Source organism: Polistes canadensis, unplaced genomic scaffold (genome assembly GCF_001313835.1).
Source record: "Polistes canadensis isolate GaletaPanama2010 unplaced genomic scaffold, ASM131383v1 scaffold_67, whole genome shotgun sequence".
In the NCBI taxonomy this organism is placed as follows: Eukaryota; Metazoa; Arthropoda; class Insecta; order Hymenoptera; family Vespidae; genus Polistes; species Polistes canadensis.
Genome location: NW_014569614.1, coordinates 268955 through 280826, shown reverse-complemented (window position 1 = coordinate 280826; position 11872 = coordinate 268955). Strand labels below are relative to the sequence as shown.

Below are 11872 nucleotides of genomic sequence, written 5' to 3'. Positions count from 1 at the left end.
ATAGTCTCTACCCCATTCTTCCTATCCTCTCTCTTCTCTTTCTTCTTTTCCTCCTCTTCCTCCTCCCTGAGCTCGCTCCGCTAAATGTTTATTTTTTCTTTTTTTTAAACGGACACATTCTCTAATTATTTAAAGGAAATTTGTCCCCTTTCGTCCCCTCTCTATTTTAATTTCTTTCTCTCTTTCAAACTTACGCGCCCCTTTCGCTCTCTCTCCCTCTCTCTCTCTCTCTCTCTCTCTCTCTCTCTCTCTCTCTCTCTCTNCTCTCTCTCTCTCTCTCTCTCTCTCTCTCTCTCTCTCTCTCTCTCTCTCTCTCTCTCTGTGTCTTTCTACTTTTCAAGTCTCTTCACAGCCCTCATTTCGTTTCGCATTAAAACTTTTCAGGTTTTATTTAAACGTAACCTCACCACGTCACATATAACAATTTTCTAGATAACATATATAATCATCTAATATATAATAAATAATTTATCTCTTTTATCCCCGATATACAATTTTCGCATATACTTCTACTCTCTCTCTCTCTCTCTTTCTCTCTCTCTCTCTATCTCTCTATCTATCTTTCTTTTATTTTTTTTCTTTCTTGTTGTATAATTCTTAAGTAATTCTTCCACAATGATTTATCTATCTTTTATCTTTGTTTGTTTATTCATTCTCAATTAATAACGACTGCCATATGTAAATATAAGAACTAAATTTTGTACAAATTTGTAAAAGAGTCTAAGAATACACTCGTAAGTGCATTATATGCATATACGATTTATGTCTGTACGTACGTATGCATATATATTTCGTATATACGTGAGCTTAAGATTTCTATACGTGTGGACGTTAATTAATTAGATTCGATTATTATTTAATAATATTTTGCCCCCTTATTTTTCTTTTTATCTTTCTTTCACTTCAAACTATTTCCCCTTCGCATAATCTATATATCGTAATCCAACAAACATACGCGCACGCATACACGCATACATACGTGGACGCAAGTAATAATGATCACGCACTCACACAGCCAAGAACAATGTATGATTTTTCATTTTTATATTTTTTTTTCTTAACAAAGGAGAAAGACCAAAAGGAGGACGATAGACGATACGATTAGAGAGAACTGTATATATATATATATATATCGTGCAACGATTACGTCGAATTATTTAGATATTTAGATAGTTTTAATTTTTTTTTTTTGTGTGTGAAAACATCATCAACATCGTGTTATTCGATTATTCTCTCGTAAAAGTTTCAACCGTATAAAAGGGGATAGAAGAGAAACGTATGGGAGTTAGAGAGGGCGAGCTCTTGATATTTGACAATTTTTATATAGGGTGTCCGGCGGCAGGTCGTCGATGGGACGTCTCAACATAAATAATCATTGGTACTCCATGGAGGACAATGATATATCTTAAGAAAAATGAAGTTTTCAAGGTAGCGGTAATTTCCTCCTCCTCCTCTTCTTTTTCTTCTTCTCCTTCTTCTTCTTCTTCTTCTTCTTATCCTTCTTCTTCTTCTTCCTCCTTCTCTTCCTCTTCCTCTTCCTCTTCCTCTTCCTCCTCCTCCTCTTCGTCGTATTCGTTTAACATACTCATTTCTCGAGAAACAGCAACGAGACCTATCTCACGCGCCCGTACAGTCGATCTCTATTATATCCTTGGGTACGTCGACGAATTGATATACCAATCTCTGTCCGTCGACCTTCGCCAAAATGCCACGTTGATAATAGTATCTCAAGGCGCGACCCATCGTCTCGTAATTCATGTCAGGCTTGTTCTTATGCAAACCCCAGAGTCTCGATACGGCTTTACTATCGACCAATTTAAATACTCCTCTCTCGCGATTCGTCCATTTAATGTATCGCGGACAATATTCACGGTCCTGTAACAATTTCAATAAAAATTCCCAAAGATATGTCGTAGAACCTTCCCGCGATTTCCTTTTAACCGTAGCACCCTCCCCTTGACGTGGTTTCTTCAATTTGTTTTTCTTCGAACGTGGCGGAAAACCAAGTTCCAAAAGATAAAGATCGTCCGATACCGAACTCGTCGCTGCTTGGATTACGCTCGTTGGTACACCACCAGGTCCTCTCGGTGGGCTCGGTGTACAAGGTGTCGCGAATTGTCCTCCATTACCGTACATCGAGTTTACGTAACTGCTATAACTCTCGGATACTGTAACGAGAAAAGATAACACGTTAGTATGATCATTCGTTCCAAGAAAATTATCAAATTCAAAATACAATATAATAATAATACACATCGCGTTAAAAAAATAAATCGCGCGTACGTTCGAAATTCAAAAAACTTTCCCCGCTGATAAACGGATAGTTACGCAATAGCGCACCTAGATAGCGCCACCTGATTCAAAAATTCAAATTTCCAAATAATATTCTCTCTCTTATATTATCTCACGATACAAAGCCCTTTTTTAATCAATCAAATTTTATACGCCGCGTTTTCGAATAATTTGAAATATTCAATAAATATCGTAACTTTCTTTTTTTTGTTTTGTGACTTTTCAAGAACCAATCGTATCTTTCAGTAATTACGATAAAACGTAAATAATCATGCAGGATTAGGATCCAATTTTGATTTAACGTTACCGCGGGTTCATTTATAAATGTTCAAATCTTATCATTGGTTGAATTACAAAATTTGAAGAAAACAAAAACAAGGCATTCATAGAATAGAGAGAGAGCGAGAGTTTTCGCGCCACGACTTTGGATATATGGTCGCGGTTGAACGTGCAACGAGAAACACACTATTAATAGCCCTTCTCCACGGACACGATCGTCGCCGACGGCGACGGCGGTGTCCTGCCGTCGTTTTCTGTCGCCGGATGATCGATGTTTCGAGAACGCGTTGGCCGGGCTCGATAACGGAGCCCCTTTTTCCTGTTTACTCCCCCATCGATCTCCCCGCGTCCTCTCTCTCTCTCTCACTCTCTCTCACTCTCTCTCTCTCTCTCTTTTTCTCTCTCTGTGCATGTTTCTCTCGTTCTTTTTCTCTCTCTCTCTCTCTCTTTCTCTTTCTATCATTCTGTCTGTTGGTCCGTCTTTTTCCTGACAATGATTGTCCATCTCTTTTTAACAAAACGACGAGAACAAACCGACTATTCTGGTTGAACCAGGAGGAGAAGGAGGAAGAGGAGAAAAGGGAAGAGATGGGATGGGGTTGGGAAGGGAAAGGAAGGGAAAAGGAGGGAATGTAGAAGGAACGCGGATGAAAGGGGAAAGAGGAAAAGGAAAGAGGAACGAGGAGTCGAATTCACGATCCGTAGACGACGGAAACATCGTTTATGGCCGCGTGCCGGTTCGATCCCGGTGTCAGGGTGTTGTTGCTTGTCTCTTCCTTCGGTGCATCCGTACTCTTACGATACGAGTTACTCTTTCTCTCTCTTTTTCTTTCTCTCGTTGTACGATTTGTCTCTTTTAAGAGAAAGAAAAGAATATAAATATATATCGTGTGTATGAAAAATAGAGAGAGAGAGAGAGAGAGAGAGGGATAGAGGGAGGCGTGGCGTACAGAAACGTACATATGAATAAAAAAAAAAAAGGAGAACACAAGCATGCAATAAGAAAAATAATTGATTTCATTTTTCAACTTCTATATAATCTCGACTTTGAAACGTTCGAACGATTGATAATACTTGCTAATGTGAAATAACATTACGAACGTCGAACGACACAACAACGACAACGACGGCTAACTGTATTACTCATCTCTCTCTCTCTCTCTCTCTTTCTCTTTCTCTCTCTTTATATTTAGTACATGACAAGCAAGGTTACCCTGCGAATAGGAAACGTTTTATACATACGCCACTGACCGCGTGTGGTCAGTGCCTTTACATGTACATAAGCGTGGTAGGTAGGTATGTGTATAGAGCATTGCAAAATGAAGGAGAGAATAAGAAGAAGAAGAAGAAGAAGTTAGAGAAACGGATAAGAACCCGAGAGAGAGAGAAAGAGAGTGAGAGTGAGGAGGTGAAGAGAAAAAGGAATAATAAGAGAGAAAGAAGAGAAGAGGAGAGGAGAGAACGAGAAAGAGAGCGGATTCTGCCTGCAGTAGTATGATAGAGGACTGACCCGAGCCAAGGTTGCACGGGTGACGCCATCAAGCCGCTACTAGTGCATAATAGCGCCGCGACTGCGCTAAAATCGGAACTCTGCGCTTTCACCTCTCCTCTTCTACTCCTCCCTTTCTACCACCCGTTCCTCCTCCTCCTCCTCCTCCTCCTCTACCTCTTCCTCCTCATCGTCATTCTCAGAGTCTCCTCTAACACTCCTCCCAACCCCTATTCCACCGTTTTCTCTCGTTCCTCGTCCACATTTTCGTTCCTTCGTTCTTTACTTTACCCCCTATTCCACTATACTTCTTCCTAACCGTCTCAATCTCATTGCAGTTCCTTGGGGGGGACTCTAGTTAGAGCTTTCGATGTTCCTTGGGGATTTTATTCGCGAAACCTTCCTGACTTCCTCTAGCCTCTTTTGTAAAAATGAAAGAGACAAAATTGGTAGGAGAAATAGAGAGAAAGAAATTGGGGAAGTAAAAGGGTAAAAAAAAAAAAAAAAAAGGATGAACGGAGGGAAATATACAAAGATAGAGAGAACAAAATATAGGGGGAGATTTGGATTTTCGTGGTCGTGGCTCTAAAAATAAAGAGAGAGAACTGTTCTCTCGAGCTATGTGTACACACACATACACATACGCATACACATATATGTACGCGTATACTATTGTGTATGTATATAAAAGAGAAAGAAAGAAAGAAAGAGAAAGAATGGCTGTGCGAACGAGATAGAAAAAGAATGACGAAGAGAGGGAATGAGAATGAGAATGAGAAAGACAGAGAGAGATAGAGAGAAAGAGATAGAACAGCTGAAGCGGACCGTGTTTACGCGCGGTATGACTGGCTAGATGAGTCAATCTCGTAGACCCGTTGTCTAGGAGGTCTCAAGTGGGGGAAATACTACTTCACTGACCTATACCACAGAGAGGCGACGTAAAGAGAAAGAAAGAGAGAGAAAAATGGATGAAGAGGAACGCAGAAGGAATGTCGCGACCTTACTTTTTTTTGAAGGTAAATGTACGCTACTAATGAGTTTATAACAGCATACTATTTCTAATAATTAAAAACATATATATATATATATATATATATAGATGTGTATGCTATAATGGATTGAATTATTTGAAATCCGTCTATAAAGTTTACTCGATCATTTATACGACAGCCACCATATTTTCGGGATTGGTTACTGGTTTTAATTGTAAGAGAACAAGACAAGTTGATCGGTTTAAAAGCACGGGGAATTGAAGCAAAACGAAAGAGAGGAAGATGATTTTAAGCGCGTGTGCGTGCGTGCATGCGTGCGTGCGTGCGTGCGTGGATCGAGTAAAGAAGGGAATGTGTTATAGATGATGTGGGATGGAAAGCATATCGATGGTGTCTGTAGTAGCAAGTGAGGAAGAGTAGAAGTAAGAAGAAGAAGAAATAAGAAGAAAAAAAAGGAAGAAGGAGGAAGAGGAAGAAGAAGAAGAAGACGAAGAGGAGGACGAGGAGGAGGAAGAGAAGGTGGGGGAGGGGCGGGAGAAGAACAGCCGAAAGTATTCGACGACGGTATAAACAAAGCGATCATGGATCACGAATCCCTCGAGCTGGTGTAGTCTCGAGGCGTGCAACATATAGCGGTGCATACACCAGTGGAGGAGGAAAAGGAAGAGTGGGAAGAGAGGAGGAGATGGAGGGAAGTAGGATAAAGATGGGCCACGGCGGTGTGCGTCGATGCAAGGGGGGAGGGAGCAGGGTGGTAGGGTGCAAGCGGGAGAGATGCAACGGTGTTGGTTTGGTATTGGTTTGGTGTTGGTGGTGGTGGCGGTGGCGGTGGAGGAGGAAGAAGAAGAAGAAGAAGAAGAGGTGGAGGAGGAGGAAGAGGAGGAGGTCGAGAGAAGGGGAGAGTTGACCTTCAGCTGCGCCGGGAAAGTCAGGCAGTCACTGACCGACAGACTAACTTAACTGCTCTATCCTTCTCCTCCTTCTCTCTTCTCTCCACCTCCATTCGCGAGCGGCTAGTCCGATGCACCGTGCTACCATCACGCATAAGTATATATATATACACACACACATATTATATATACGTATCATATGTATGTACATATATATATGTATAGAGTAGAGAAGAGAACACACGATGAAGGAACTTGGTGTTCACGGACGCCGACGACGCGACAAGACGTTCCTCCTCACCCCTTTTTCTCTTCTTTTCTACCTCCTCCTCCTTCTTTTTCTTCTTCTTCTTCGTCTTCTTCTTCTTCTTCTTCTTTCCCCTCAACTCTCCTTACTATATCTCGTCGTCAACGTCCTCATGTCTTCGTCGTCTTCGTTCTCTGCCGATGCGCTCTCTTCTCCCTCTTTCTTCTTCATCTTTTTATTTTCTTTTTACTGCCTTTTACCTACACCCTTCCTTACCCTCCACCCCGCTCCTCTTTCTATCTTTCTCATTCTCTCTCTTGCTCTCTCTTTCTATCTTTATTTATTTATTTCTTTCTTTCTTTCATTTTAGGCCTAAAGTAGCCCTTCCTCTTTTGCTCCTCCCTTCCTACTTATTCTCTCTCTCTTTCTCTCTTAGCCTATTATGTTACCCCACTGCCTTGAGCTACTATCTTTAACCCCCCAAAACTCGTTGAAAATCGTCAGCTCTCTTTACACTCGAGTGTGAATACTTTTCTTTCTTTCTTTCTTTCTTTCTCTCTTCTCTTCTCTTATTTTTTATTTTTCGAAATAAAAAGAGAAAGAAACTTATCCGGAAAAGAAGGAAGAAAATTGGCAGATCTCCATGTCGCGATATACAAGCATACGTATCCTACGTACGACGAAAATGAAAATTGGCGAGGAAACTTGCTCAGGCCTATCTGTTTTCATCGTATTAAATGTTATTCGCGGTTACTGACGAGGAGAGAATAAAAAAAAAAAAAGAAAGACAGAAAAAGTTAAATAAAAAGAAACAACGAAAAAAAAAAAGAAGAAATAGAGAGAGAAAGAGAGAGAGAGAGAGAGAGATAATCACGTTCCAGACTACAGGCGTGGTTTTTCTTCTACGCGACTACCTTGACTCGTAATAAAGCGTACAAAAGACAGACTTTATACTCCCCCTACCTTACCCCGATCGTCGTGTCGGTTTCACGAATCCGCAATGACCGCATACCTTCTTCTCTTTTTCAACTCTTTTTTTTCTTCACGTTTTTTTTTTCTTTTTTTTTTTTTTTTTTTTTCATTTTTTTTCATTCGAGGAAAAACTACGAAAAAAAGGATGGGACGATGAAAAGGAAGATAACTAAAGACTGTTGGAGTTGATCTGTGTCTTGGCAAAGAGAATCCTTATAATGTCGTCATCGGTGTTAATAATAAAAATCAAGGAAGATCGTCCTCTATTTTACCGTCACACACACATACATACATACATACATACATAGGTTAGGAAGAAGAGGAGACTAGAGAGAGATTGTGTGAGCTATTCTCGCGAGAACCAATAAAAGTTCCTAGGCCATGGAAAAGAACGCCCGTGAGCACGTTCGTTCGATTTATATCCCGCAGGGCCTCGAAGAAGAAGAAGAAGAAGAAAGGGAAGCGAAGAGAAGGGAAGGGTAGAGTAAGGTAGGGTAAGGTAGGGAAAGGGAAAGGGAAGAGAGAAGTATCGTGGCCTACGTTTCTTCGCGGGTTCGTCGATCGTTCGATGAGATTCTTATTGCCAGCTTCCTGCTGCACGTATCACGTTGGTGGTGGGCAGTACAGCATAGTAGTCTTGTCTCTCTTTCTCTTTCTTTATAGGTTACCTCTAGAAGAGCTCGCAAAGCGTACACGGAAGTCTCGAAAGCGTTTCAAGAGGAAAAGAAGAAAATAAAAAAGAAAAAATAACAAGAAAAATAAAAAAGAAAAAGGAAGAAGATGAAGAAGGATAAAGAGGAGTAGTACTAGGTGCACCCTATGCTTCACCACGCATAGTCCATTATCGTGTTCTATCGTAGAACACGTATACACATAGCTCTACCAATTCCATGTACAACACATAGATATATATATATGTATGTATCTATCTATCTATACGTTAGGGGACCGGTCCCAACTCCGGTGCGTGCATTGCCTACGTCGCACGCATTATTTCTTTTCGCGAGCCGACGTGGACAGAGGTCAAGAAGAGGAATAAGAAGAATAAGAAGAAGACGATGGCACGATGAGAGGGTGAAGTGGAGGTAGAGAAGAACTGAGAGGAGGTGGAGGTGGAGGAGGAGAAGGTGGAGGAGGAGGATGGTCGAATGGGAAGAATGCGTGAGTCTTCTTCCGTCGTCGCGTACGCGACGTGTGCGAGGTCAGTGACCATGAAGAGAGAAGCGCGTACAAGGTGGGCGCGACTTCTTGCGCGACTTAGAGAGAAAGAGAAAGAGAGAGAGAGAGAGAGAGAGAGTAAAGGAGTAAAATAGTATGAAAGGGAAAGAGAGAGAGAGATAGATAGATCTAAGGATGGGTCGCGTCTCTTCGAGCTGGAAAATGCGACGCGGAACGAATACTTCGTAAACGTAGTATGCGATATACTCGAGCTAATATAGAACGGCTCGCAAGGAACGCGTCGATCCTGACAGTATATCTATGTAGGTGTATGTATAGTATGTGTATATATATCGGTATATACGAATGTATATAGAAATGTTCTTAAATGTCGACGAGATATAATAGGGAATGAGAAAAGAGACTTCTGGACTTTAGGGTATACTTTGCAGGAGAGTTACTATTACTAATACTACTTACACGAGTAGTGTCTCTTTTCTTCTTCTGTCTATCTGTCTCTTTCTTTCTTTCTTTCTTTCTTCGCTGCCGGGTATAGGAAACAGCGGGAGGTCTCTTGTGTTATATATGCGTTAGGGTTACGACGAGACGGTGACAAGGAGGGTTATTTGTATATATATATATATATATATATATATAAGTACACCCCTCAGAGAATGAATTTTAACGATTGAAAATCTACGAATTTGTTCAATTTATATAATATAAAATGATTTTTGCAATTGAGACATTATATTACATTCTCCGATATAAACCAGAATCACGCATTGAATTATCGCGATACTTTTTCTATTTTATTTAGTTTTTTTTTTTTACTTTTAGTTTTCTCTTCCTTACAAGCATAACGATAACCTTTTTGTATAATGCGACACTGCCAAAAGCTAACGAATAACGATAATATTGAAACTCTGAGTGGTCGTCGTCGGTCGTTGGTGATTTGGGTCAGTAATATTGACACCGATCGCACAATATTATTATCGTTCTTATGTTACGATTCAAATAATATGATAAACCGGCAATTGCAGCTGAAAATTGTAAATAAGTTAAACGAGAAAACAAGAGAGAAATAGAAATAGAAAAAGCGAGAGAGACAGAGAGAGAGAGAGAGAGAGAGAAACAAGGTATGAATAAGTAGCAGTGTAATAATGTAGTAATAGTATTAGTATTAGTATTAATAGTAATGGTAATGGTGTAATAATACACGTCACGACGACACAACACAGCAGCAGGTCTTTTAACGTAATCGACGTAATCGATAATTCGAAAAGGTTATAGAAACGGTGTTAAACGTTCTCTCTCATTATATGTGTGTGTGCAAAAAAAAGAAAGAGAAAAATATAAGATAAGAAAAAGATATATTATGTCCGTTTATTTAGAACGCGATTAAAAAAAAAAATAAGAAGGAAAAAAGAAAGAAAGAGGAAAATGGAAGCGTGTAACGATGAGAATGATGAGAAAGAGGAGGGTGAATTGAGGAGGAGGAGGAGGAGGAGGAAGAGGTTGAACAGTGTCGCGACAGAATGTTCCTCCGCTCACTTTCTCCGATAGTAAGTAAGTATAGTACTCGAAGACAGGCTGTTTGCTCTGGGGCTTTCCCCCTTCCGTCTGTCTGTCCGTCCGTCCGTCCGTCCATTCGTTTAGTTCGTTCCTCCATCCGTTCCTCCGAGCATACACTACCTCCGCCTCCTCCTCCTCCTCCTCCTCTTCCTCCTCTTTCTCCTCTTCCTCCACCCAAGCTGCCTCGACCATATATATCCGCGGGTCTAGGCTAGCTCAGTGGGTCTAGGTCTAGGCTAGCTGCAACGTCGCGTGTGCGTGCAGTATGCACCGCCGATGCAGCTGCGTGCACGCGCCACTAAGATTATCGTGCGCAAGCCAACGCGTCACCTTTTCTAACTTCTCTCTCTTTCTTTTTCTTTTTCTTTTTCTTTCTCTTTCTCTTTCTCTTTCTCTTTCTCTTTCTTTCTTTTGTACTCTTGTACTCTTTTTCTTTCTCTCTTTCTTTCCTACTAAACTCTTTCAACTCGCGACATTATATTTAGAGAGACGAGTGAGTGCACGGGTGCGCGCGCGCGCGCGCGTTAGCGTGCGCGGGTGTGTTCGTGAATATATTCTCATTCGAGAGAACTCTGCGTATCTTCTCTCTCTCTCTCTCTCTCTCTCTCTCTCTCTCTCTTTCTTTTTCTTTTTTTCTTCATCTTTTGGTCCTTTCCCACTCGTTCCACCATTTCTTCTTCTTCTTATTCTTCAAAAGTCCGCTTCCGCGCGTCATCTCGCTGTTACACGCAAAACAACCAACGATACAATACAACGACGTTTAACTACTACTCTACTACACTACTACTACTACTACTACGAATAAGAGAAGAGGAGTGTAGGAGTATATAGGAAGATGAAAAAGAGCTGTATGGTCCTCGTCAAGCGCCGGAAATGAATCATTAAAAATCGTCAATTTTCAACGCGACGATTCTTTTTCTTTCATTTTGGATCTCTCTCTTTCTTTCTTTCTCTTTCTCTCTCTTTTTCCTTTTGTTTCTCGCGAACAGGAAATGCATTTTCGTCAATCGTTAAAAGTAGTGTGAGATTATACAGTTTGACCGTTATCACGGAACACGAAAGGAGAAACCAAATATTTGAAATTAAAGAGTTAGTGTTTTTTAGATATCTGAAAGAGAAAAAGAGACAAAGAGAGAGAGAGAGAGAGAAAAATAGAAATAGAAAGACAATAAATAGATAGGAAAAGTGTGTGTAAGTTTGTCTCTTTGTTGGTGTTGATAAAGAAAGGAGAGAGAGAAAGGAAATAAAAATGAAAAAAGGCTCGTGTATATATAAAATAGGAGAGAAAGAGGAAGTAGACGACGAGATGAGAGAAGGACAAAAGCGAAAAGCAAAAGTCGTCGTCGTCGTCGTCGTCTCGTTGCTTATACGCGCGAGAATGAAAGTGAGCGTTTACATACGCGGCCTCGTGTGTACATGTAAGTAAATAAGTAAATACTCTCGTTCAAATAAGAAACTGTAGTTGCACGCAAATATTTATACCAAAGGATATAAATTATTATTATGTGCGCGAATATATAACGTAGAATAAAAATGTAATCAAAAAAATTATATATATATATATATATATGTTATAATAATAATATTTAAGTAAAGGTGTCTACAAAAATACAAAAAAAAAAAAAAATAAAAATATACATACACATATGCAAACATATTAGCAAGGAAGAAGGACAGGGATCACAGAGATAAGAAGGGAACCCTAAAAACGTGAGATGCAACCGAACCAGACCTGTACGCGCCTAAACGAGCCGGAATATATATATATACTTACTACGGTTCCGTATACGTGTGACAAAGAACTAATGCAAGCGCAAAAGAGACAGAAAGAGTCAAGAGGAAGAGAAGAACTATAGTTATGTCTTCGGTAAGAAAAGAGAGACTAAATATATATATATATATGTGTGTATTGGGTTACCCGGAAAGTTTGTACAAAGTTGTATATACATATATATATATATATATATATATATATATA

At 40.2% G+C, this 11872-nt stretch overlaps 1 protein-coding gene across 3 annotated transcripts in view; it reads right to left on the bottom strand.

Moving 5' to 3' along the window:
* Positions 1-586: 586 nt before the first annotated feature.
* The window catches only part of LOC106786185 (ecdysone-induced protein 74EF), a 214458-nt gene continuing 203172 nt past the window's right edge, over positions 587-11872 (bottom strand). For all 3 annotated transcript variants that reach the window (XM_014747302.1, XM_014747303.1, XM_014747305.1), the window contains one exon: positions 587-2168. In XM_014747302.1, coding sequence (XP_014602788.1) covers positions 1618-2168 — 551 coding nt within the window. In that variant the 3' untranslated portion in view covers positions 587-1617. The remainder of the gene's footprint in view (positions 2169-11872) is intronic.